Raw genomic sequence first — 27258 nt, 5'->3', positions numbered from 1 at the left:
TATCTTTTAAAAATTGAGTTACAATATTGGGTTAGTTTCAGGTGTACAGCAAAGTGATTCGGTTATACTATTTGTTTTTCGATTATTACAAGATATTTCAATATTACAAGATATTGAATACAGTTCCCTCTGCTAAACAGTAAATCCTTGTTTCTCTATTTTATATATAGTACGGTGTATCTACTAATCCCAAACTCTTAATTTATGCATTGCCTCCACCCCACCTGTGGTAACCATAAGTTTGTTTTCTACGTCTGTGAGTCTGCTTCTGTTTTGTATATGTTTACTCATACTATTTTTCAGATTCCATGTATGTCAGAGAATGTTTTGCCTGTGTTCTCTTCTAGAAGTTTTATGGTGTCGTGTCTTATATTTAAGTTTTTAAGCCATTTTGAGTTTGTTTCTGTGTATGGTGGGAGGAAGTGTTCTAACTTCACTGATTTACATGCAGCTGTCCAACTTTCCCAGAACCGCTTGCTGAATTGAAGAGACTGTCTTTTCTCTATTGCATATTCTTGCCTCCTTTGTCAAAAGATTAATTGACCATAAGTGTGTGGGTTTACTTATAAGCTCTCCATTCTGTTCCACTGAACCATACGTCTATTTTTGTGCCAATACTACACTGTTTTGATTACTGTAGCTTTGTAGCAGTGTCTGAAGTCTGGAAGGGTTATGCCTCCAGCTTTGCTCTTTTTCCTCAGGACTGCTTTGGCAATTCAAGGTCTTCTGTGGTTCCGTATAAATTTTAGGATTGTTTGTTCTAGTTCTGTGAAAAATGTCATGGGTAATTTGACAGGAGTCACATTAAATTTATAAATTGCTTTGCACAGTATGGCCATTTTAACTATATTAATTCCTCCAATCCAAGAGCATGGGATATCTTTCCATTTCCTTGAATCTTTTTTGATTTCCTTTATTGATATTTTATAGTTTTCAACATGTAAGTTTTTCACCTCCTTGGTCAGGTTTATTCCTAATTATTTTTCAGGGGAGTGGGTGTGACTTTAAACAGGATTTTTTTTAACTTTCTCTGATATTTCATTGTTAAAGAAATGCAACAGATTTCTGTATGTTAATCTTGTATCCTGCTACCTTACTGAATTAATTTATCAGGTCTAATAGTTTTTGTGTGGAGTCTTCAGGGTTTTCTATATAGAGAATCATGCTGTCTGCATGTAATGACAATTTTATCTTTTCCCTTCCAATCTGGATACCTTTTATTTCTTTTTCTTGTCTGATTGTTGCGGCTAGGACTTACAATACAATGTTAAGTAGAAGTGGTGAGAGTGGGCATCCTTGTCTTGTTCCAGAATTTAGGGGGGAAGGCGTTCAGCTTTTCACTGTTTAGTATTATGGCTGTGGGTTTGTCAAAATGGTTTTTATAATGTTGAGATATGTTCCCTCAATACCCACTTTGGTGACAGTCAAATGCTTTTTCTGCCATCTATTGAGATGATCATGTGGTTTTTGTCTTTTCTTTTGTTGAAGTGGTGAATTGCACTGATTGGCTTGCAGATGTTGAGCCATCCTTGTGACCCTGGGATGAATCCAACTTGATCATGACGTATGACCTTTTCTGTGTTGTTGGATTCAGTTTGTTAATATGTGTATTCTGGTTTTTTGTAGAGTTTTTGCATCTAAATTCATCAAAGATATTGGCGTGCAATCTTTTTTTGGTCGTGTCTTTGTTTGGTTTTGGTGTCAAGGTGATGGTGGCTTCACAGATTCACTCTGAAAATGTTCCCTCCTCTTCAAAATTTTGGAAGCGTTTGAGAAGAACAGATATAAGTTCTTTGTATGTTTGGTAGAATTGCCCAGTGAAGCCATCTGGTCCAGGACTTTTGTTTTTAGGGAGTTTTTTTTGTTTCATTTTGTTTTACAGATTCTATTTCACTTCCAGTGATTGGTTTGTTCAAATTATTTGTTTCTCCTTGATTCAGTTTTGATGGGCTGTATATCTAGAAACTTGTTCATTTCTTCTAGGTTGTCCATTTTGTTGGCATGTACTGTTCATAATATTTTCTAATGATTTTTTATATTTCTGAGGTATCAGTTATTATTTCTCCTCTTTCATTTCTTATTTTATTTTCTTTTGTTCTTGGTGAGCCTGGCCAGAGGTTTGCTGATTTTGTTTGTCCTTTAAAAAAAACAGCACTTGGTTTTATTCATTTTTTCCTGTTTCTTAAATTTCTATTTCCTCTCTGATCTTTATTATTTCCTTCCTTCTGCTGACTTTAGGTTTTGTCTGTTCTTTTTCTAATTCTTTCAGGTGGTAGGTTAGGTTTATTTGGGATTTTTCTTATTTTTTTTGAGGAAAGTGTGTATCACTATGAACTTCTCAGGACTGCTTTTGCTATATCCCATGGATTTGAGGTTTTGCTATTTATTTATTTACTTATTTATTTATGGCTGTGTTGGGTCTTCATTGCTGTGCTCGGGCTTTCTCTAGTTGCAGTGAGTGGGGGCTACTCTTCATTGTGGTACATGAACTTCTCATTACAGTGGCTTTCCTTGTTGCAGAGCACAGGCTCTAGGTGCATGGGCTTCAGTAGATGCAGGATGCAGGCTCAGTAGATGTGGCTCATGGGCTCTACAGCGTGTGGGCTTCAGTAGTTGTGGCTCTCAAGCTTGTGGGATCTTCCCTGACCAGGGACCAAACCCATGTCCCCTGTGCTGGCAGGCAGATTTTTAATCACTGTGCCACCAGGGAAGTTCCATCCCATAGATTTTGTATGGTTGTGTTTTCACTGTCGTTTTGTGAGATTTGTTTGTTTTTCCTCTTTGATTTCATCATTGACCCACTGGTTTTTTAGTAGCATGTTATTTAGTCTCTGTGTAATCATTTTTTTCTCATTTCTCTTTCTGTGGTTGATCGCTAATTTCATGCTGTTGTGGTCAGAAAAGATGCTTGAAATAATTTCTATTCTCTTAAATTTGTTGAGGCTTGTTTTGTGTCCTAGAGAATGTACACTTAAAAAAAAATGTGTATTCTGGTTTTTTGGATGTAATGTCCTGTAAATATCAATTAAGTCTAACTGTTCTTTTGTGCCATTTAAGATCTGTGTTGCCTCACTGATTTTCCGTCTGCAAGATATGTCCACTGATGTCAGTGGGGGTGTTAAAGTCTCCTACTGTTATTGTATTCCCATCAATTTCTCCCTTTGTGTCTGTCACTACTTATATTTTGTATACAGGTGCTCCTATACTAGGTGTACGTATGTTAATGAGTGTGAGATCACCTTCTTGTATTAATCCTTTTATCACTATATGCTGTCCTTCTTCCTCTTTCTTTATGGCGTTTTCCTTTTCTTTTTTGGCTGCACCATGTGGCTTGTGGGATGTTAGTTCCCCAAACAGGGACTGAACCTGGGCCATGGCAGTGAAAGTGCTAAGTCCTAAAGACTGGACTGCCAGGGAATTTTCTATGGACTTTGTTTGATCTGATGAGTATTGTTACCTCTGCTTTCTTGTCATTTCCATTTGCATGAAGTATCTTTTTCCACCCACTCACTTTCAGTCTGTATGTGTCTTTCTCTCCAAAGTGGGCAGTCTTTAGTAGGTTTTTGTTTTATTATCCAATCTACCATTCTATGTCTTTTGACCAGATCATTTAGTCCATTGACATTTAAAGTAATTACTGGCAAATACGTATTTATTGCCATTTTAAACACTGTTTTGTGGACTTTCCTGGCCGTCCAGTGGTTAAAACTTCACCCTCCAATGCAGGAGGTGTTGGTTTGATCCCTGGTTAGGGAACTAAGATTCCACACGCCTCTCGGCCAAAAAACCAAAACATAAAACAGAAGTACTAGCTGTAACAAATTCAATACTTTAAAAATTGTCCCATCAGAAAAATCTTAAAAAATAAAATAAAAAAATAAACAGTCTTCCAATTGATTTTGCATTTCTTTGTTCTTTTCGTTTTTCCTTTTGTAGCTTGATGGTTTTGTTTTGTATCATTTGTTTTTAAATATAGCATTCACCTATCATGGTAACTTCTCTACTTTTTTTTTAAATTTATTTATTGGCTGCGTTGGGTCTTCATTGCTGCACACAGGCTTTCTCTAGTTGTGGCGAGTGGGGGCTACTCCTCATTGTGGTGCATGGGCTCCTCATTGTGGTGGCTTCTCTTGTTGCATGCAGGGCACAGGCTCTAGGCATGCAGGCTTCAGCAGTTGCAGCACACGGGCTGAATAGTTGTGGCTCACAGGCTCTAGAGCGCGGGCTCAGCAGCTGTGGCGCACAGGCTTAATTGCTCTGAGGCATGTGGGATCCTCCCAGAGCAGGGATCAAACCGGGGTCCCCTGCATTGGCAGGCAGATTCTTAACCACTGCACCACCTAGGAAGTCCCTCTTTTGTATCATATCTTTAGTTCCTGTTTGGTTTTTGTGAATCTATTGCATGTTTCTGATTTGTTGTTACCCTGATTTTCAAGTAGGTTAACCCATAACTGTATCTACTTTCTTTAAATTGGTGGTCACATACGCACAAACACATCCTAAAAGACCCACATTTTCTTACTCCCCTCCTCCATATTTTGTGATGTTGAGGTCTTTACAGTTTCATGTTTATCCTTTTGCTGTTCATTGTAGTTATAATTACTTTCACAGAATTTTTTGATTGTTTTTTGATCTATGTACTGGCTTAAAGTGATCTTCAATCCTTTTATATATTTCCCTTTCCTACAGTGATATTTCCCTTCCCTGTAGATTCTTGCTTTTCTCTTATTTAGAGAAGACCTTTCAATATTTTTTTTAGGATAGGTTTAGTATTGCTGTATTCCTTTCTTAGTTTTTGCTTGTCTGAGAACTTCTTTATCTCTCCTTCAGTTCTAAATGATAAGCTTGCTGGGCAGAGTATCCAGGTTGCAGGTTTTTCCCTTTTAGGACTTTGAATTTATCTTGCCACTCCCTTCTGACCAGTGAAGCTTCTGTAGAGAAATCAGCTGATAGTCTTATGTGGGTTCCCTTGTAACTGACTCTGTTTCTCTCTTGCTGCCTTCAGAATCGTCTCTTTAACTTTTAGTCGTTTTAACTATGATATGTCTTAGAGTAGGTCTGTTTGGGTTCATATTGTTTTGGACCCTCTGTACTTCCTATCCCTTGATATCTGTTTCCTTCTTTAGGTTTGGGAAGTTTTCAGCTATAATTTCTTTGAATACATTTTTGATCCCCTTTCTCTTTCTTCTCCTTCTGGAATTCCTCTTATGCATTGATTGGCACACTTTATGCTATCCCATAGATCTCATATGTTGCTTTCATTTCTTCATTTGTTTGTCTGCTATTCTGATTGGGTGATTTCTGTTATTCTATCTTCAGATCACTTATTCATTCTTCTGCATTATTTAGTTTGCTATTTAACGTGTTCAGCTGTTTTCATCTTGGTAACAGAGTTGTCTAATTTTGATTGGCTCCTTCTTATACTTGCTAGATCCTTATGACAATGATGTATGTTTCTAATGATAATCTTTCTTAATTCCTTCAACATTTTTATTACCTCCTTCTTGAGCCTGGGGTATGGTAGACTAGAGAGGTCTGTTTCATCATTTGTTCTCTCAGAGGAGTTCTCTTGTTCTTTATTTTTTAAAGATTTAAAAGTCTCATTTCTACAAATCACAGCTTTGCACATGGGTACCACTCTGCGGGAACAGCTGTTCCCAGGAAAGGGGTGGCTTGACATGCAGAAACCTGCATAGTCCAAAGTCCAGGGCAGAGTGGGGTCAGGGCCCAAGGGCCTCAGCCAGAGCAGCCCCAGCAGCTGCAGTGCATGCACTCGATGATCTGGTCCACTTCCAGCTTGTTTTGAGGATCCAGCAAATGCAGTTGGTCCCAAAATCACTGTCCCATATCTGAATGCACTGCAGGAAGCATCATTTCTCATACCCCTGCTTTTTCCATTCTGTGATCAGGTTTTATCTACATAGCCTAATGTACATATGAACTACATGAATAATACAATATTCATATAGTTCTGTGTCTACAGCTTTCTGCTTATAAAAGAGGTAAAAAAATATAGCAGGTTGTCTGGTAGTGGATCCTGAAGATGAGCCAGAGATTCCACTTTCCTTCATGAGGTTCTGTTTCAGCTTCTCTCACCATTTTTTTTATTTTTTTGGTTGCATTGGGACTTTGTTGTGCATGGGCTTTCTCTAGTTGCCACGAGCAGGGGCTACTCTTTATTGCAGTGTGTGGGCTTCTCAATGTGGTGGCTTCTCTTGTTGCGGAGCACAGGCTCTAGGTTCGCGGGCTGCAGTAGTTGTGGCATGTGGGCTCAGTAGTTGCGACTCACAGGCTCTAGAGCACAGGCTCAGTAGTTGTGGTGCACAGGCTTAGTTGCCCTACAGCATGTGGGATCCTTCCGAACCAGGGATTGAACAAGCATGCCCTGCATTGGCAGCAGATTTTTAACCACTGTGCCACCAGGGAAGTCCCTTCTCTCACTTTTTGATCTAACTCATCTGGTGTTGGCTCAATCGACTCCCAGTCATCTAGGGGAGCTTTCTGGTTTCTTCGGGCTTTAGGCATTTTTCCCCACAAGATAATCTGCAAAGATCTCGGGGTCTATTTCCCAAGAGTGTAACAGAAAAATCTCTGGTCTCTTCAGTTACAGGCGTAGGTTCTTGTCCAGCTCTACCAATCACTATGCGACTCTGGGGAGATCACATTCCCTCTCTGGTCCTCAGTCTTATCAGAACCTCCGTCGCTGTCAGATGCCCCTGCTCTACCCTCTTGTTTTTTTAATTGGGGGTAGTTCCTCTGCTTTTTCATTTTACTTACATTTCTCCAGTTATCTGGGCAAGAAGACCCCAGGAAGACAGCTCCCCTTGCCATTGTGTTAGGAGGAGAGATTCAGAGAGGATGAGAGCCTGCAGGGAACAAGGCCTCCACTGAGACCAAGTGCTAGTGGCTTAACCACCTCAACCCAGGGGAAACTCAGGCAGCAGAGAGCTCTCAGGGATGTATGAACGATGCTGGAGCCAGGTGCAGGAGCAGGAACCAAGAGCATCAAGTCTGTTCTTAAACAACCTCTTTCAATAAAGGGTTCTGGGAACAAGTGGACGTTTCTGCCCATCCATCTCAAACAAAACACATCTGTAGCAGGCAAGATTTAAAGAGCAGGGGGGGCCGTGTCACGTGGCACCTGTGTTTGTGATAACCACATTTTCCGTTAAACTGCTGTTTTGTGACTTCCTTTTTTTTTTTTAAAGTGAAATTGAGCAGCCCCTGCTTTGTGACTTAGAGAACCATTCTGAGGTTAATAGCCCTTTCCCATTCTCACAAATGGAAGTTCTATGTGGTCTGAGGCTATAGCCGGCACAGGTAAGACCTGGCCCCAGCCTGGGCTGGGGAGGTGCCCCGGCAGGAGAATCGGGTCCTGCCCTCTGCTCGAATAATCAATGCAAAGGGTCCTATTTGAACCCTCCACGAGCGCCACTCTGACAAAACAGGCAACAGAGTAATTCCTCTATGTGCACGAAGCTGGGCTTTCCTTTCTGATAGGAAGTTCATTTTCTTCTCTGCTAAGTTACTTGATAAATCTAATAAGCATGTGCTAAATTCTATGCTGCTGGGTCTGTGACCAATGTAATAAGATTTCATTTTAGAGCTTTTCTCAATTCATTTACTCCATAATCTAATTCTACAATTTTATAATGAAGGGAGATTGACAGTTAACTGGAAAAGGTCTGCAAGAGAGGCAGGGATGGGAATTAGTTAAATAGTGCTTTTTGGTCTTAAGTCAAGGAGTAGTTCTCCACAAGCACCTTATTTCCCCCTCATCTCTGTCTCACTTTTACAGGCCTTTTGCTTTGTTCTTAAAAACTGATGTCTGGGGGAATGAATTGGGAGATTGGGATACCAAACTGTACTCTAAATATATGCAGTTTATTGTGTGTTAACTATATCTCAATAAAAGTTCTTAAAAAAAAAAAAACCTGATGTCTGTTGGTGAAAGAACACACAGTAAATCAATGGAACAGAATTTAAAGTCTGGAAACAGACCCACATAGTACAGCCAATGGACCTTGGAAGATGGTGAAAAGCAGCCGAGTGGAGGAAGGACAGAGCTCCCAGCACATGGGGCCGAAACAATCCAACACCCACAGGCCACAAACTGAACCTTGGCATAAACGTCACACTGTGTACAAAAGTTAATTCAAAGTGGATTTATATGTCAAACCATAAGGCTTTTAGAAGAAAATATGGGAAAAAACTCTGTGACCTCAAGTTCAGCAAAGACTTCTTAGATATGACACTAAAAGCACAATCCATAAATGAAAAAGATGATGAACTGGACTTCATCACAGCTGAAGACATCAACCCTGTGAAGGACACTGCTAAAGAGGGTGAGGAGACAAGTCACAGACTGGGAGGAGATATTGGTAAATTGCTTCTCTGACAAGAGGCTTGTGTCTGGAATATACAATGGGCACAAGACCTGAAGAGGCACCTCAGCAAAGAAGACACACAGATGGCCAGTGAGCATAAGGAAGGTGCTCAGCATCACTGGTCCTCAGGGAAATGAAGTCAAAACCACAATGAGACTCCCCTCCACCACTGGGGTGGCTCAAAATACAAACAGACTGAACACACTGAGCGGGGGGGGGGGGGGGGGGGGGGGGGGGGGGTGTGTGGAGCATCCAGAACACCCCACCCCGCCCCCCAGAAGGCAGACTGACAGCTCCTTATAAAGTCTGCACATGTTCACCGCCTCCTCCCCTAGGGATCTGCAGAGGTGAGATGAGACAAAAAGCTGGAGGCCAAGGCCAAGTCCTTTCCTTTCTGTAAACAGCCCATGTACGTGACTGGGGGATGGATGAACAGACCACGGAACAGCCATACCGGGGACACTACTCCACACAGGCATGGAACAGACCCACACAGCCCCATGGACAGATCTCAAGCGTGTACTGCTGAGTGGAAGATGTCAACCTCGGAAGGCCACACACAGTACAATCTCACTGAGATGGCATTCTGGGGAAGCCGTGTGCATGCAACACAGCTCGAGCAGCCCTTGTGCTGCATAGATCCTGCAGCAAACAGAGCTTCCACCTGATGGGCTAGGGCAGCTGTGAGGGCAGGAAGAAGGCCAGATGCTAACGCTGCAGCAGGTGAATAGGGAGGTGTAATGCGCACCCCCCCAGGGCTGAGGCCAGTGGCCTTTCTCCCTACTTGCCTCTGACCACACCCCCTCACACCTCTGGGAGGCTCTGTGTGCCCAGTGGCACCGGCTGGCCAGGCCCTCCCTGGCCCCTGGGACGAATCACTGCTCTTTCGCCTGACGGTTACGTGTGCAGCCTAGTCACTCTTAGGCCTGGCTTCAAATTGGTGGCAGTTCATAGACACAGAGCCTGGAGACTCCAACATGAGCCTCTATGAGGCAGACGCTGGGCTGGAGCCAAAGCAGAAATGCACAGTCAGCCCCACCTGGCAGGCACTCAACCTGAGGGACAGGGGCTCACTGGCCGGCCAACACCAGGCTGAGGGAGGAAAGCAACCGGGGTGCAAGACAACAACGTCTTGCCGATGTAGCAGAAGCCGGGGAAACTATTCCCGGGGACGGCTGGACCTACAGGACAGCTGGACATCGAGCAGCAGGGGCCTGGGGATGGCGGGCGGGTCCAAGTAAAGGAGTAGAGAGGTCCAGGTGAGTGCGCAAAGGCTCTGATGGGCTGAGCAGGAGGGACAGGGCGGCCACCAATGAGGGCCCAACACCAGGCAAGAAATCCAGACCGTGTAACAGGGGACGGTTGGGCTGTACTTTGGAGTCCAGCACAGCAGCAGGACTGAGGGACTGGGCTACAGCAGCCATGAGAACGGCAAAGGGCCACGAGGGATGAACAGGTTAACCTGCCGTGCTTCCAAATGCTTACAGAGAGGGGTGAGAAGCGCTGAGTGAGAGACCCTCGGAGTGCAAGGTGGGCACACTGTTCCCAGGAAGAGATGCTGGAGGCTTCCAGCTGGGACACGGGAGACACTGAGTCGTAACGAATGGGACTTGTAAATCCAGGCAGAGAAATGGGGAACAAGTCAGATCTGGAATCCTTCACCCAGAAAAGGTAACAAACTCCCTGGGAAGAGTTAAAGCAGGCAAAGGAGACAACCCCAGCAGGGCAGTTCTGGGAGCTGGAGAGTGGCTCAGGATCAGACACCCGGCCGGAGTCCAGGGACCTACTAGCAGGCTGTCAGAGCACAGGGGGCAGCGGGGGAGCCAAAGGGCCACTGGACAATGCAAGGACAGGACACGGTGGCTTTTCCATGCAGCAAGTCCTGGTACAGCCTCCCTGGGGCAGAAATGGTCACAGAAGTCAGGTCAGGGCTGAGCATGGGTCTCCAATGGTTTTGTGTGCTCGGGAAGACCGCAAGCTCTGGGAGGCCAGGAGTATGAGAGCAGAAGAGTCAGACTCAGCCTGACCTTAACGGGGACAAGGCGCTGGGCAGAGGAGGCGCGGGAAGGCCAGGAAGGAGGGCCTTCTAGAACAAGAGGAGACCCCACACTACGAAACACAGAAGGTCGAGGAAAAGATCAAGACAGCGAGAAGGTGAGGGCTGAGTGGAGACCCGCCGAAGAGCAAGGACGGGGAGAAGCTGGGGGCAGGTCACCCACTCCCTCAGGCTGGCCCCCTCCTCACAGGCAGAAGCTTAACTACAAGGGGGTCAGGGCTAGCTCTGAGGAGTTCAGGATTGGATGGCCCTCACTGAGAAAAGGGGACAAAACTGCACATACTCCAAGGTTTGTATTTGAAAGCAAAGGGCAAATCCCCACAGGGAGCCGGCCGGCCTCACAGATCTACTCACCCAGCCTGAATGAGCTCGTTCAGCTTCGTGGCGTTCTTGTCATCCATGCCTTCAATGGAAAAACAAACACACGTGAGCGTCACTAGCCAGGAGAGAGGCCCAGCAAGACTGTACACCTGTCTTCAACACAGAACCCAAACCACTCAATAGAGAGGTTGAGGTCTTCCAGAACAAGACCCCATGTTAGCTGCAGCCTCTCCCCCAGGGCCCACGCACATCACCAGTGCTGAGAGCACTGTTCCCCCTCTGCCCACCCAGATGTCCTCGGGGAGGGGATCACTGCTGCCTCCACACAGCTCATCACACCTCCAAAGCATCCCCCCAGCCCCACGACTGCCTTGTTCAGAGACTCCCCTCTCTCGAGGCCCCCATGCTCCGCACACGCCTGTCCTGTTGGGCTCCTGGGTTACCTGCGGGCCCACCTCCATCAGCTCAGCTGAATGAGGGACTGAGGTTCTGCGTGTTTACTAGAGTGGATGCCCCTTTCCTCTCCCTCCCCCCACCACCTCATTGCTGCCCTCAGGACACACGAGAAAGGAAGTGTGCAGTAATCCAGTAACAGAGGGTCAAGGTGGTGTGTACCTGCAGGCCACTGAGAGATTCTTTGAACTCTGAATACTTGGGGGAAAAAATACAACAGGCCACAAACACACAGCCTGAAAACCAAAGACAAGGACACAACCTTAAAAGCAGCTGGAGAAAAAAGCATCCTCTACAGAGGAACAAGGACATAAATGGCCAGTGACCTATCACCACAAGGAAAAAACTGTCATCGAAATCCCACATCCAGCAAAAATACCTTTAAGAACAAAGATGAAATAAAGACTTTTCAGGTAAATGACGAAAGAATTTACAGCCGGCACAGAGGCGTGGTGACAAAGCCTGAAGGAAACCAGGCAGGCTAAAGGGACACAGGCCAGATGGAAACGGACCCTCAGGAAGGAGGGTTTGGCACTGGGAGGGTGGATGCAGACCCCACCCCTAAACAAGCCAGACGCAGCCCTGCCCTCCCACGGCATGGACCGCACAGGCGTGGGCAGTGCAAGTGACCACTGGGCTAAGCATGGGCACGTGACATGAAAGCCAGCCTGTCGGGGAGGTTCACAAACTGTGAGCAGACACCAAAGGGGAAGGAAGGGCCTGTGGGTCCTCTGTCCAGCACCCTGGATGGACAGACTGACAGAAGGTCCGGAGGGTGGGGCCACCACAACTTCAGGGTTCAAGTCACCAGATGGGGCACCCTGCAAGGAACCTCCCTTTGACGAGAAGCCACCTCAACCAACTGGTGAGGACTGCAGATGGCCAAGGTGTCCCCCAGCCTGTCCCAATATCCGTGCGGCACCAGCCCTGGGACAAAGCGTGACTTATCACTCAACAGCCCAGGAGGCTTGAATACTCATCCATCTGTTTCCATCAAAACGGAGAGTGCTCAGGCCTTTTTCAAACAGGGACACCACCCACCTCACACAACTGCTATGACACAAGGTGAGGTGTGTCAAAGGACTAGGAACACAGCAGAGACTCAGTCTATGTCTCAGGTATTGTGTGTCTGGAGACCTCAGTTAGAAAAAGTATGCTAACAAAGATCACCCTCTGACCACTGGAGCTCAGCCGCATGTTCCCTGTAGCCCAGGAAGGGCTGCCACCGTGCGCAGGGCCCACGGACGGCTGCCCAACGCAGCGGCCTCGTTCCCCACAAACCTTCCCCACAGGACACAACAGTGTCCCAGCAGGTGAATTAGTGGGTGCGTGGGTAGGCACAGTGAGGGCCCAGAGGGAGGCCCCCACCAGGGTGGAGGGCTGTGAAGCAGCTTTGGGGAGCCCCAAGCCCAAGGGTGTGTGTGTGCATGCGTGAGCACACGCGTTCGCGTACTGCTAGCCCGAGAGGGACCAACCAGGTGTTGCCAGCAGGACCAAGAGCAGCTGACGGGGTGCCTGGCGGGAAGACGGGCTGAAGTCCAAGTGCAGAGGCCCCTTGGGTCAGGGGACCCAGAGGACACCCCAGGGGTGACAGGAAGCCAACAAAAGGACCAGGCCGTTCTCCCGTTGGGAGGGCTTGGGCTGGGAGGCTTGAATGTGGGAGATGGAGGACAGGGCCCCAGCACCAGCCCCAACATGCCATCAGGACCTGGAGTGTCTCAGGGCAAGGGCAGAGGGGAGGATGGGCAAGGAAGCAGGGATTCCAGGGGACGGGGCCCCAGAGCCCCCTCAACAGACCACTCAACGCAGGAGCTGGGGGGTTGTTTAAGGAAGTCCTCAGCCAGCACGAGGATGGGCTGGGGAGCCAGGCCCCTGTCCCTTCTTTCAGAGGCTCCTCGAATTCTTGGCCTGTTTCAGGAAGGGCAGGTCACCCAGGGAATGCCCTCCCTGCCCACCCTCCTGCCCGGCTATGACGTGTTAGGTGACAGGTTATAATCATCTCATAGGGTCTCATTCAATCTTCAGAGTGGCCCTGCGGGTGTGTGCCCTTCCAACCCACATGACAGGGGCTGGAGAAGCGGGGCTGGAGAAGCGAGGCTGCAGCCTCTTGTCTGTGGTCACATGGGAAGGCCAGAGCACCTGCGCATCTAAAGAGACTCTAGTTACAAGGAAACACTCAGAGCAAGGCAAAGGGAGGGTCCCAGACCCTTCAGAGGACCAGGGCTGGGAAAGGCCAGAAAGTGGGGGCTGTTATGAGTCAAGACTCAGAAGACACCACAGCTGCGAGTGGCACCGTTCCCGACAGGTGTGGCCCCCCGCCTCCCCGGGACGTGAGACCTGAGTTTGGGCAGGATACTGGGTGAGGCTGTGGTACCCGCTTGATACATGTGCTTGCTGGGTGTGCAGGAGAATGTTCTTGTTCTCAGGGGCCAGCGGCTGAGGGGTTTAGAGTATGGTCGGACGCCTGCAACTTACAGTCACACAGCTGAGCAGGAAGAAAGCAAGTGTGTGGAGGGGAAAGGGAGCGGGAGAGATGGTAACACAGCGTGGCCAAGGTTCAGGACCCGGAAACCTAAATGATGGGATGGTACGTGGGGGTCAGTATGTTCTCCTTCCATTTTTCTGTATGTTAAAATGTTCTGTACGTTAAAATGTTTCCAGGATGAAAATTGGAGAGAAAACAGAAGATCCCCCAGGACTAAAGCTCTGACAGTAAGAGGGCAGCAGGCAAGCCCTGCCGGGAGGAAGACGCCCCAGAGCAAAGGGTACTCACAGCCCCCGATCTTCTTGCGCAGCTCCCCATAGCAGATTAGGCCATACAGCTCCTGGGACGACTTCTTTAGCCCACGAGAGAACACTGCAAGTGAGGAAAGGGTGCGGCTTTAGAAAGAGAAAACACAGATGTGCGGGGCTCGGTCAGCTTGTGTGCACATAGGGCACTGGGAGACACTTCTTGGCTTTGACCACTGCACCCTGGACCATGTGGCACTAACATCAGGGGACACTGGGCAGAGTACATGGCAATTTGGTACTGTTTTTTGCAGTTTTCAAAATAAAAAGTTAAACAAGAGGGGGTGATTTAGAAAACTAGTCCTAACAAGCAAAGCAACATCCTCGGAGGGGGAAACAGGACGTCCAGCACAGCTGGTTTCCGCGAGGCGGAGGAGGGTCAAGACTTCTCTATGCACAGAACCCGTCTGAGCTCCACGAGGGGCCGGCAGCATTGAAACCAAGCAGGCCCACCTCTCACGCCTCCTGGGATGATGAACAGCACGCTCTGCGCCTGGGGCCAGAGGAAGAGGCAACGCGGCTCCAACGCTCGGGACGCCCCCTTGCCCATCAGCAGCAGACCATAGTGTGATCTGGGAGGCCACATGCACAGTTAACCCAGCCTGGGTGCAGTCTACTCATGGCTGGATGCAGCCACACCACCAGGTGTGATTTGAAGTGCTGAGGGAGGCTCCAGAGGCTCCTTCGTGGACTGCTTTGGGCAGGAATGGGCCTCTCGGCCCACTTCTCTCTCCTCCGGCGCCTCTGCCTGGACACAGCCAGGCACTCGCAATGGCAGAGCAAGAAGACAGCATGGCCTGGCCCCTGATGCCTGCCCTGGACACCTACCTGCAGGCGTCTCTGATGCCAGGGAAGAAACCTTTACATGCTCAAGCCATTGTTACCTTGAGTCTTTGTATTGTATGAAGCCAAGCCTGACCGTGCCTTGGAAGCCTGGCTACTGCCCAGTCGGCCCCTTTCTGATCGTCCCACAGGCAGTGACCACTGCATGCGTCCCTCTTACAACTGTCCTCTCCCCAGAGACCCCCTTTCAAACATCTGGCTGTGTGTGATTACAACAACAGGAAAGAAAAGGAAAAGCATGTTAGCAAATAGCAAATAAGGTTCGGAGTGAGGGAGCTACATGACTCTGAACCTCAGACTGGCTCTGAGGAGCCTGGGGCTCTGCTAACATCACATGCCAACTGTTCCCAAAGGTTCTCCTGAGAGAAGGACCGACGGTCTCATCAGACTCTCACGGGGACTGCTACTCAGAAAACTTACGATACACTATGCAGTCGATAAACAAATGTGGGCTTTCAGACAATGGAGTAGTACTCAGCCATAAAAAGGAATGAACAGACCCTACAAAGGCCTAACACACCCTGCAACCTGGGTGCACCTGGAAAACATCATGTTCAGTGACAGAAACCAGACACTAAAGACCACGCATTGTATGACTCTATTGATATGAAGCATCCAGGAGAGGCAAATCCATAGAGACAGAGACCTGAGGATCCGTGGTTGCCGGGGCTGGGGGAGGGGCTGTGAAATGGCTGCACAGAATGGAACATGGTGTGACTGCCAGTGCAGCACCAAGGCGGGCGGGCCTCTGACCTCACGAGGTCAACTGGCCGTCATTAGCTCAGCGGGACCAGTGAGAGACCACGGTGCAGCCCTCGGCTCAAAGAAAGAAGGCACTTCCTGTGGGCCACGTGGGGATACCAAAGGCATGCGGGTCGGGCAGAGGACAATGCAGAGAAGGGAGAACGGCTCCAGTGGGGCTGAGCCCGCAGAGCAGGCCTCGGAACTGAGGGCAGCTGATGCACCCACCCTTCATCCAAGCTGGAAAAAGGACTGAAGGGGAATGATGCCTGCATGGGGGGAGGGGAGTTTACGAGGCTTTTCAGCAGAGAGAGGTGACAAAACACCCAGGAAAGACACAGCCACTCTACATGCGCCACAGACCCAGCGTGGCCACCCTGAAACGCACCTCTGGACCTTGGCATAGATGTCCAAGTAGATGCCCCACGTCCATGCTGGGAGCCACTCTGCCCGCAGCCTCATGGTGATGAACGCACAGAAGTTGCTAGAGCACGGCTCTGGGAATCGTCCCCCTACCTGATCACCAGGCAGCCTCCCAACCCTCTTCTCACGTTACTGAGGACTTCGCATTGGAAGGGAGTGTTTCAAGACCAGCCAATGCAGACGAAGGACCCACTCTCATGGAATGACTTTCAAAAAGAACAGACTATGTAACAACAAAAAGGAAAAATGCCAAAGACAGAGAGAGTCAAACAGTTAAAACTCATTCCTGCAAGCCAGCCTGGAGGGAGGAAGGGCAGGTGTTTGTGATGACAGAGATTAACAACAGCAGGACCAGCGCAGATATTTTCAAATCAACCAAGGATCTGAGCAACAGTCTGAGTTACGGATGAGCACAGCCAACAGACACACGGACCCCACGGCGACAGCCTGATGGAGAGCAAAACGCTGCCGGCTTGCCACAATGCACTGTGGCCACCTAGAGGCTTCCATTCACATGGATGCTAAGAGCACACGCACACACGCATGCACACACGCACACGCGTGCACGCACACATACACACACACCCCCCCAGCATCAGCAAAAGACCTACGGTTCAGACTGAGGGACTATTGCACAGTGTGGAAACTGAGCGCTCACTTCCCAGGGTTCCTAGTAGGAGTGGCAATCTCACTACACAGATGTGCTACTAAAAGGTGTTGGAGCCACCATTCTGTTGTGTTCTGTCTTCCTCAAGATGTGAGGCTGGGCCTTCCCTGGTGGCTCAGTGGTTAAGAATCTACCTGCCAATGCAGGGGACAAGGGTTCAAGCCCTGGTCTGGGAAGATCCCACATGCCACAGGGCAACTAAGCCCATGCACCACAACTACTGAGCCCACACACCACAACAATCGAGCCTGCATGCTGCAACTACTGAAGCCCACACACCTAGAGACCGTACTCCAAAACAAGAGAAGCCACTGCAATGAGAAGCCTGCGCATCACAACGAAGAGTAGCCCCCGCTCGCCACAACTAGAGAAAGCCGGCGCACAGCAACAAAGACCCAACGCAGCCAGTAAAGAAATTTAAAAAAAAAAAAAGAAAAAAAAAGGTGTGACTGAATGGTGGGCCCCTGAAGCTGGAGGGAGTCCACCAAGGTGGTCCTCCCGTTACACTGAGGGTAGTAACACTGAGGCATGTGTCCTCTGCAAAAGGGCAGGACCAGAGAGTGGGAGAGCAGTGCTAGTCTAGGGCAGGACCAAGGTGGGCTGGGCGGTGAGGATAGAACTGAGAAGCTTGGAGTAGAAGCAGCAACACTGACAGGCAGGTAAGAGATGTCCGCAAAGATTCAAAGGGAAATACATTCAGGGAACACTGTCGTAAGACAGAACCGGACGGGGAACTCCCTGGCAGTCTAGGCCAGTGGTTAGGACTCCCAAGCTCTCACTGCTGGGCCTGGGTTCAGTCATTTTTTGGGAACTGAGATCCTGCAAGCTGCATGGCACAGCCGGGGCAGGGGGAGACGACAACAGAATGGGATGGGAAATGCAGTGACCATAACAACCATGAGCAGACCCTGGAATCTCCCAGTCCCTGAGAGCCCCAGCGCTGGCCGATGACAGCGAGAAAGGACTTCTCTAGGGCAAAGGACAGCAAACTATGACTCCCAGGCCAGATCCAGCCCAAGGGCTCTCTCTGCAAATATGCAAATGCAACAACATGTGTTCCTCTACTTATTATCCACGATGACTTAGAAGGCACAGTGGTTTCAATAAAGACCAAAAACCCCCAAAGCCAAAAATATTAATATTTACCATCTGACCTCTTACAGAAAGAGACATCTTGAATCACTGTCTGGGGCCTTTCTAGGGCCGGAGGAGGAATCCCTGGCCCTGGCATCTGACCTCAGGGAGAGCCAGAGAGGAGCACCAGATGGGTCAGCGGAGGGTGGGGGGCCTAGGACACACTGACCGGCCAGAACACCCGCAAAGGTTCAAAGGGGAGTGACGTGACCACAGCAACCACAGTTATTCTGGATCAGAACAGATGTTATGAGTGTCAGCGATCAGTACAGTCAGTGGAAGCACACGTGTGGAATGACAGAGTGACGAGAGAAGCAGCAGCAATGACAGGCACATGGGATGCTCCTGGCACGTGGACAGAGGAGGCAGCAAGACCTCCCCTGAAGATAGAGGTGCTCTGAGAGGGAAGTCAGAACCATACCTGGCAATGGCCTAGACACGTGAATTAAAGATGGCGCCACACAAACTGGACTCAAACACAGACAAGAGCCTAGGAAAAGCCCTGAGATAGACAGTCCTCCATCCCGGCTGATGCACGCCAGGCCTTGCCCAACCCTCACACTACGGGGGCCCCCTAGGGAGAAGGGCGGGCAACGGGGAGGTACAATTCTGGACCATGCTGCCCTCCTTCCCAGGGGGAGTGAACCAGGGACTCAGACACCACAGGCTTCCTTGTAACTCAGCCCGATCACCAGTTACGAGGCCACCTGTCAGCCATAGCACCACAGGCAAGGACACCCCAGGCCATGTGGCTGGGTGAGAACAGTGCCAGAGGGTGTGGCCTGCAAGCTCTGGACCAGAAGTCACCCCACCCCTGGCCCCAGGAAGAGGGCCTGGGAGCTCACCGTTATCGAAATCGATGTACTTGGTGATCTTGTGCCACGTGCGGTAGTAGAAGTGCCGGACCTGCTCCTTGTTCTTCACCATGCTGGCGGGCTTGCCTTTCTTCTTGTACTTCAGAGCGATGTTGTTCTGAATTGCTTCAAAGTCTTTCCCATGCTGGAAAAGAAAGTCCACGTTAAAAGCACGAGGTTACAACAAGGCAGCCTTTGTACGATGCAGACACTTCCTGCAAAGGGAGAAAGGGGACCACCGTGGTCAAACAAGTGTCCCTCACAGCTTACTTGTGCATGAACTTCAACCTGGCTTCCCCGGAACCTCAGGTTTCAATTAGAACTATCATAGCATGTGGATATCAAAGAGGCAGGGACCCCGGAGAAGGGGAAGCATGAAGCTTATCACTTGGACAAAGAGTTTAATCTCCAGGATTCTTTAGAGCCCATGAAATGAGACACCCCCATGAAGGCAATAATCAGAAGACACAACACAAGGATGGAGCGGCTCAGGGTGCTGTATATCTGGCATCTTAAAACAACACATCAACTATTCAGAAACAGCCCCACTGATTCACTCATACGAAAGGTATTCTATATTTGAACAGGGATAGCAAATATGAACATTTATTAAGAGAATCACGCAGAATGTGCTCTGAATACATCTGTGGACCTTCCCTCAACACCGTGATGCAAAAGCTGAGCATATCTTAGATTTTCAGAATGCAATTTACGTTCCAGAGAACAGTCACCATCAGTACTGTTCAGGTACTGCTGCAATGAGAACCAACTACTGATACTACTCGTCAACTACTGATACTCTCATCAAAATCAAGCCAGCAAGAAGCAGTGGGAAGGATCTGCGGGTAACGGTGCCCCAGCAACAATTAGCACATCTGGTGCCCAGATCTTGGTTTCTAAATTTCATTTTCCAAAAGGAACCAGGGCTCTTTGGAAAGATGGCCAATGCCAGGCCTGGGGTCAGGAAAATACCCGGTGAGATGAGGACACAGTAGCCAACTTAAAGAGGCTCCCAGTGGGCAAATCTAGAATAATTTGGGCAACAAAATCACAATGATATGAATGGATTATGAGCCGTGGAAGACAATAAGTATCCCTGAGTCCATGTGGGTATAAAGAAACAACTGAGGGGACTTCCCTGGTGGCCCAGTGGGTAAGACTCCATGCTCCTAACGCAGCGGGCCCAGGTTTGATCCCTGGTCAGGGAACTAAGTCCCACATGCTTGCTGCAACTAAGGAGTTCGCATGCCTCAACAAAGACCTAGCACAGCCTAAATAAATACGTAAATAAATAAAAGCAACTTGTTCCAAAAAATTATTTAAAAAAAGAAAGAAAGAAAGAAAGAATTGAATAAATACATAAATGGATTAGAAGGGAGAGTTTTTTCTTGCATGGGACTTCCACTTAATAAATGTAGAAAGAGGGCTTCCTAGGTGGCGCAGTGGTTGAGAATCCGCCCGCGAATGCAGGGGACAAGGGTTCGATCCCTGCTCCAGGAAGATCCCACATGCCACAGAGCAACTAAGCCCGTGCGCCACAACTATTGAGCCTGAGCTTTAGAGCCCATGAGCCACAACTATTGAGCCCATGTGCTGCAACTACTGAAGCCCACGCACCTAGAGCCTGTGAGCCACAACTATTGAGCCCATGTGCTGCAACTACTGAAGCCCACGTGCGTAGAGCCCGTGCTCCGCAACAAGAGAAGCCACGGCAATGAGGAGCCTGCGCACCACAACGAAGAGTAGCCCGCGCACCACAACGAAGAGTAGCCCCTACTCACTGCAACTAAAGAAAGCCCGCGCACAGCAAAAAAGACCCAACACAGCCAATAAAATAAATAAATAAATAAATTTTTTTTAAAGTTCAAAAAAATAAAAAATAAAAAAAATAAATGTAGAAAGATTAATGGAATCAGAAGGTCACCACTGAGTCAACACCACAGTAATAGCTGATCCAGGTAAGAAGCGGCAATGGCTGCTTAAATTAGTGGGAGAAAGAATGATGAGGAACAGGGTATTTACATAGTCTCAAGAGAAAAAAAAAGCCTTGGCAGTGGAGAATCTGGGAGATGCCACCTGAACGCAGTGATCAAGGCTGACACAGCCAGGCCTGAGACAGATGGCACTGCACACTCTGGACAGGATGCACCAAGGATGCACAGTACTCCTGCGGCACTCTTGACAGAAAACGCAGAACATGAACATAACCATGAGGAAACGTCAGGTAAGCCCAATGAGGGGCACTCTATCAATGAACAGGCTTGGAATCTTCAAAAATATCAAGGTCGTGAGAGACCAGAAAGAAAAGGGGAGACTGAGGGACCTGTCCCAGGTGGGAGGACCCAGGAGCCATGGCAACCAAATGCACATGGGGTACTGATCTAGAAGATGACATCAGTGGGAACAGTGATGACATCACATCAACTCTCCTCATTTTGCTGGTCACCCTGCAGTTACGCTGGTGTCAGGAAAGCGACATAAAGGGCACATAGGCATTCTCTGAATTCTTTTTCCAGCTTTTTGCAACTATGAAACTGTTACAAAATTTAAGGTCAAAAAGTAAAAATCCTATGGGACTTCCCCAGTGGTCCAGTGGTTAAGAATCCACTTTCCAATGCAGGGGAGGCGGGTTCAGTCCCTAGTTAGGGGGCTAAGATCCCACATGCCACGGGACAACTAAGCTGGCATGCTGCAACTACTGAGCTCATGGACCTCATCGAGAGAGCCTGAGTGCTGCAATCTACAGAGCCCACGCACCACAACTAGAGAAAAGAAAACCCACTCACCACAACTAGAGAAAAGTCCATATACCGCAACAAAGAGTCCACATGCTGCAACTAAGACCCAACACAGCCATAAATAAATAAATAAACACACACACACACAAATCTTTTTTTTTTTTTAAAAGGCAGGGATGACCTGGATCTACACTGCAGGGGCCTGTGCTGAGTGCCACACCCACAAGTGAAGATGCTCGTGCTCACACACGCCCCAGCCGACCAGCTGGTCATCAAGGCCCCCACTAGAGTCCCCTGAGTTTCAGTCAGACACACGAAGTGACAGACATAAAGTCCACACGCTCATCATGCGCTCTCTCTCTCTCTCTCTCACACACACACTATTTGCTATACACCAATAGGACCAACAATGGAAACCATTAAGTGACCTGAATAGCCAATTATTATTATTATTAATCAAGGATTTCAGGAGACCTCAAAACACCTATCTGGTAGAGAAGTTAAAACGAGAAGCCTAGCCCAATGAGAGGGGAATGAACTAAACCCCCTGAAGAAAGGGAAGGGCATTCACAGGGTTTCTTCCCTTGCTTTTCATGGACAACCACATCTCCCCCGTGCTCCTGCACCCGAGCAGCCAGACCGCCTGCAGAGCCTGCCTTCTCCCCAGGATGGAGGGGCCACACCAAAGCAGTGACTATCTCAGGTGAGAATCAGCAATGGTTGCTGATTCTGAGAACGCTCCGGGAATCACAAGTCTTCTATGCCTAACAAACAGCTTAGAGAAGGCACCATCTGGGGACATAACCTACACAGGAACAGCCTCTGTACTCTACCCTGGAACAGTCAAGGGAAGAAAGGGAACACACTTAAGTGTCTGAACAACTTCGCATCTGCTGGAACAAGCCTCACATGGACACTTCATCCTCCCCTTGGACAACAGATTTGGGCAGCACCGACACGTGGGCCTCCTCCACCAGGCAGGGCAGAACTGAACCATCAACCCCGGGAGGGGGCAGGCCAGCCACAGGAATGCCCTGAACTCGGCTCTGCGTCCTATTCTCTGCCCACAGTCAGGTGTCTCCTGATCCATGAACACTCCGTGGTTTTAGTTCCAAAGCCTCCTTCCTCTGAGCCTTGTTTCACAGGCTTTTCTATCACTCCAGTTACTCCCCTAGTAAAAGAATACGGCTCACTGACTGAGCAACCTACTCTGGATACTATATCCCAAAGAAGAGGTCTAAAATACGGAATGTACACAAAGATGTCCATGGTAGCATATGTATAACAGGATCTAGCAGGAACCACAACAATCAACAAGATGAAAATGGTTAAGCAGAGCAGGACTGGCCAGAGGGTAAATACTTAGGTGTTGTGGGGCCAAAGACAATGTACAAGTGAACAGGCTGGGCTGTGTTCCAATAAAACTTGATTTACAAAAACAGGCAGTGAGTATGTGGATCACAGTTACCTTCACTGAAGTGAAACATTTATAGGCGTTAAAAAAATACTGAGCAAAAGAACTACAAAACACCATGAAAAAATACATTTAACATTAACAAAACAGCATGTTCACTATAAGTACAACGATTTGAAGAAACAAAACCCAGAAGTAAAAATGGCTGGCAGGGAGCATGGCCGTTTCATTGGTTGTGGGATGGGGGAGGAGCTTCTCTATTTTTAGGACTTGCCACTCTGTCCTGGTCAGCTGTGATGTCTCTCTGGGTTGTGCTGGCTGCTCTGACTGATGTGGCAAGTGTCCCCCAGCCCCTCCCTCTCGGGGACATCCCTCCTGACCCGGCCCACTCAGTTGTGAGGGGAAGGCCCAGAGGGAAGGGCGCCACTCTTCAGGCCAGAACGTATTTGAGAGAGACAGATGGACAGACAGACAGACAGAAATAAAGAGAAAAGAAAGAAAAGAAGCAAAGACACTTCCTAATAGCCACCTCACTAGTAACAGCTTTGAAAGTCACAGCAAGGTGGTAAAGGGCCAAGGTCAGAGGTCAAGGTCAAGGCCTGGTCCTGGGGACCCACAGACACGGGGTGAGAGGCCGCGAGCTTTGGCCACCTCTTTGGGCTCCGGACACACTCACCTCATACAGCCCCTCGAAGAAGGTGTTCTTGTCCTCTGTGCTCCATGACTCCCACTGCCGCCGCACCTTCTTGCCTTCTTCCTTCTCACCGCCTGAAGACCCTAAGTTTCGGGAGGAGGAGCGAGAGCCCCCTGCAGGGGCGGCGGGGGCAACCCCAGACCCATTTCCAGCTGATGATCCGCCACCGTCAGCTCCTTCGAGAGAAAGAACCATACAGCGATCTGTGCCTGAAAAGCGGGCTGCCGCAGGGTCCCACCCAGGCCCCACCCCAGCTCTGCCAGTGAGTGACATGGTCCTGCCCTCACCTCTGACTCTTGAGAAACTCTAAACAGTGAGAAAAAGAAGAGCATTTATGTGGTACCACTGAGAGCACAAGGCATACAGCTCCTTCCCCACTGTGAACTGAAACCACAAAGCGTCTCTCTTTCTCAAAAGAGGTTGGGGTGAAATAATTATTTTTTCAAATAAACTGGAATTCAAACTCAAGAAAACATTTAATGTGTATAGGACACTACCTTCTTAGAGATACAGTTAATACTGAAATATGTACCACATGAAACCTCAACACCTTTTAAAAGTCTTGGGACTTCCCTGGCAGTCCAATGGTTAGGACTCCATGCTTCCACTGCAGCGGGCGCGGGTTCGAGGGTCAGGGAACTAAGTTCCCACGAGCCACACAGCGTGGCCAAAAAAGTCTTAAAACTCCTTTTTCTTGATCACTTTCCACCAACAAAATCTGGTATTCAGAGAGTGACCAACAAATGCTCTTAAAGCATCAGTTCCTAATCTCAAGACGAGTCCTTGAAAATCTCGCCGAGAGGGGAAAGCACATAAAGCATAGCACAGGCTCCAATGCCGGGCCAGGGATGGAGAACTCTGTGCTCCCAGGAGAAGGCAGGCAATAAACCAGAGGTAAAGGTCACAGATAACAAACTTTATGACGTGACCCAATCCTCCCACCCATCTCAGCTCCCTCCTCTCAGAAGGAAGGGGAGCTCCCAGCATGTCCCTGTGATAATCAGCATTCTGTTTCACAGAACTGCAGGACCATCCAATGGTGAGAAAGCTACAAACCCTGAACAATGAGGGTGAAAATAAGATCACAAAAATAAAAGTGCTTCGAAAAGGAAAAGCTAAACAAATGCAGATTATTGTTAAATGCTTCCTTAATGACATAACCATGAGCTTTTCCATGGAGATCCACTTCCTGGTCAAGCTGGCGGGGCCTCCCTAGGCAGCCATGTGTACGCTGGGGCTCGGGGCCATGGCTCCCGCACCCCCTCGACAGGGCTCTGCCTCCAAAGGAGATGGGAGTCGTGAGAAAGAAACGAAAAAGTAAAAGTCCATTATTCCACATATGCTTGCAAAACCTATCCCCGGAGAAACACAAGAGCAGGGGCTGCCTGAGGTACAGGGCAGGGGGTGCAGTCAGTCTTACACCATGTTGCGCCTTTCAAAGTGTGCGCTATGGATCCATGCAATTACATCAATGTAAGGAGTATTTGGAAACTGTTGATCCCATCAGTCAGCTCTCAGAAAGCAGAATGTTTTCATTCATGCAGAAGAAACTACTCAGCTAGAGAGAATGCATTTGATTCTCTTGTGTGGAAAGGTATATCAGGCTAGCAGTCAGCTACCTTCATAAGGTGACATGAGCAGGTAACAAAAATCACTGTTTATCAGAGCTGTATTGCCCAATTAGACAGCCACTGAGGCTACTTAAATTCAAATACTATTTAAAATAAAATAAAAACCCCAGTTCCTCACACCAGCCACACTTCTAGCAGGCAGTGTCCACACATGGCCAGTGGCTCCTGTGCCAGACAGCACAGGACCTTTCTATCACTGCAGAAAGTACCACTGGCCAGCACTGTATCTGAATGCTCAACCTTCACAGTCCTACACACACTGTTATGGAATAAGACGTGGTGAGGGTTAAAGCCTCTCACAGTTGCTCCCCTCTTGTCCATCAGGCAGAACAGAGCTGCATGTCGGGATCTCTGAACTCCAGAAGGACACACTCCACACACGGTCTGGCTCCGTCCATTCCTCACCAAACCAGACCAAACCCCAACCTAGTTAATGAGCTTAGCCCATCCCAGGATGTTTTCAACAGGTGCGGCAACATAGAGCACCTTTGCAGCAATAATCGGTTTCATTCCATTTCTAGTAGGTCAGAGACCTACTAGAGCTGAAGGCCAGGTTATGGCTACCACTTAAACTCCACTCTTAGATAAAAGAAGTTCTAATCAATTTGGAGCCTGTTTTCCTCATGTGTACTCATCTGAGGAAGGGCTGTCTGTCTACCTCTACACCACTCACAACAAAGGATTTGAGTCATTCTCATCTTCTGACAAAACCCTCACTAAACCCTCCTTTTCCAAAACAATGGCAACTTGCTAACAGTTACAGCTCAAGTTTACCTTTGCCAGCCATGCTGCTGTCAACGTACTCAAAAGTAACACACAGACATTTTTTAAAATTCTATAATGCATACATCTTGCTGGATTTTGTAAAATTTCACTGTATTACAGCACTGGTGACTTGAGACAAGGAGGATGAACAGTGAAGGAAAACAGAATAGAAGCATCTCAGCTGGAAGGGACCTCAGGGGTAGTGCACAGGACACACCAAACCGGCCCACTAGGCAGCCAACCACACCACAGAGCAGCCGGCTGCTCTACCCCAGCAGGAGGTCAGCTGTAAAGATGCTCAGCCTCTCCTGCTCATGTTTCAAAAATGATACATCCTCAGTAGAGGAAAATAAAGCAAAAAGAAACTTCAAAAAAGAAAGCAAAGCACCCTCAGGCAACCACTTCTAACTTTTAGTGCCCATCATTCTAGACCTTGAATGCTTTAAAAAGTAAAATCACAAAACTTCAGGGGGGAAGAAGAACATTACATCCCCGAAATTTCAGATGAGGAAGAGGAGGAAGCGGTGTCACCACTTTACCTCAGGCTCCTTCAAGGGCCTGCGGCTCAAGCAGAAAAAAAACAGGAAGCAGGATCAGAGATGCTAGTAGAATGAGACCGTGACCCAGGAAAAGTTCAGACAAAAACAGTGATGACGGAAGAGGGAAGACAGAGAAGCGAGCAGAACAGAAGCAGCAGGAAGGCAAGGGGGATGAAAAGACAATTCTGAACAAGACTGGGTGGGCATGGGGGCTCTCCCTGGGGATGGGAGTGGTTGCGCGCCCAGCCAAAAGCACAGGGCCAAAGTCAACGCTCTACCTGTGACTGTGTCTCTGAGGCCACAGAGAGGGTTAGCAAGCGTCTGCACCGTGAGAAGTCAGTATCCGAGGAAACAGTGCACAAGAACGGGCCCAGCATCTAGCTCTGCAGAAGCAGGAACAGCCACACCGGGCCTCACACAGCAGACACTCAGCAAGAGCTCGCACAGGCTCGTCCTGCCCCTCCCAGCACCTTACCTCCCAACCCACTTTGGGTCCTCCAGCTGCTCAGGGACTCCCTCTCCCCTCTCCACTGCCACTTTCCCAGGCTAGCTCCGTGCCACCTCTGAGCTAGATGGTTCTAACTGCCCCCTCTGGTCTCCCAGACCATCAACCCCAGCCACAGCCACTCTCCAGGGCTCACATTTGAAGGACACAGACATGTGGCCTCAGTCCACCTTCCCCGCTGCCCGCCCGTCCACTCCAGACAATCTAGACTGCCCACACTCCTCCACACACGCCCTCGCAGCCCCCAAGCAGCAGAGAACCACCCATCTTGCCACCAGGGAAGATCAGGCATAGGTGCAGCAG

The 27258-nt window shown here is 48.6% G+C and overlaps 1 protein-coding gene and 1 pseudogene across 3 annotated transcripts in view; both read right to left on the bottom strand.

Annotated features, from left to right (window-relative positions):
* Positions 1-27258, bottom strand: part of CRAMP1 (cramped chromatin regulator homolog 1) — a 57605-nt gene that overhangs the window by 21526 nt on the left and 8821 nt on the right. For all 3 annotated transcript variants that reach the window (XM_057748780.1, XM_057748781.1, XM_057748782.1), the window contains 4 exons: positions 23498-23691; positions 18661-18814; positions 13991-14074; positions 10798-10846 (listed from right to left, as the gene is read on the bottom strand). In XM_057748780.1, coding sequence (XP_057604763.1) covers positions 10798-10846; positions 13991-14074; positions 18661-18814; positions 23498-23691 — 481 coding nt within the window. The remainder of the gene's footprint in view (positions 1-10797; positions 10847-13990; positions 14075-18660; positions 18815-23497; positions 23692-27258) is intronic.
* LOC130860487 (protein BUD31 homolog) lies at positions 5680-7077 on the bottom strand (annotated as a pseudogene).

This window comes from Hippopotamus amphibius, chromosome 9 (assembly GCF_030028045.1).
Source record: "Hippopotamus amphibius kiboko isolate mHipAmp2 chromosome 9, mHipAmp2.hap2, whole genome shotgun sequence".
NCBI classification, from domain to species: Eukaryota; Metazoa; Chordata; class Mammalia; order Artiodactyla; family Hippopotamidae; genus Hippopotamus; species Hippopotamus amphibius.
This window is presented reverse-complemented; position numbering and strand designations above follow the sequence as displayed.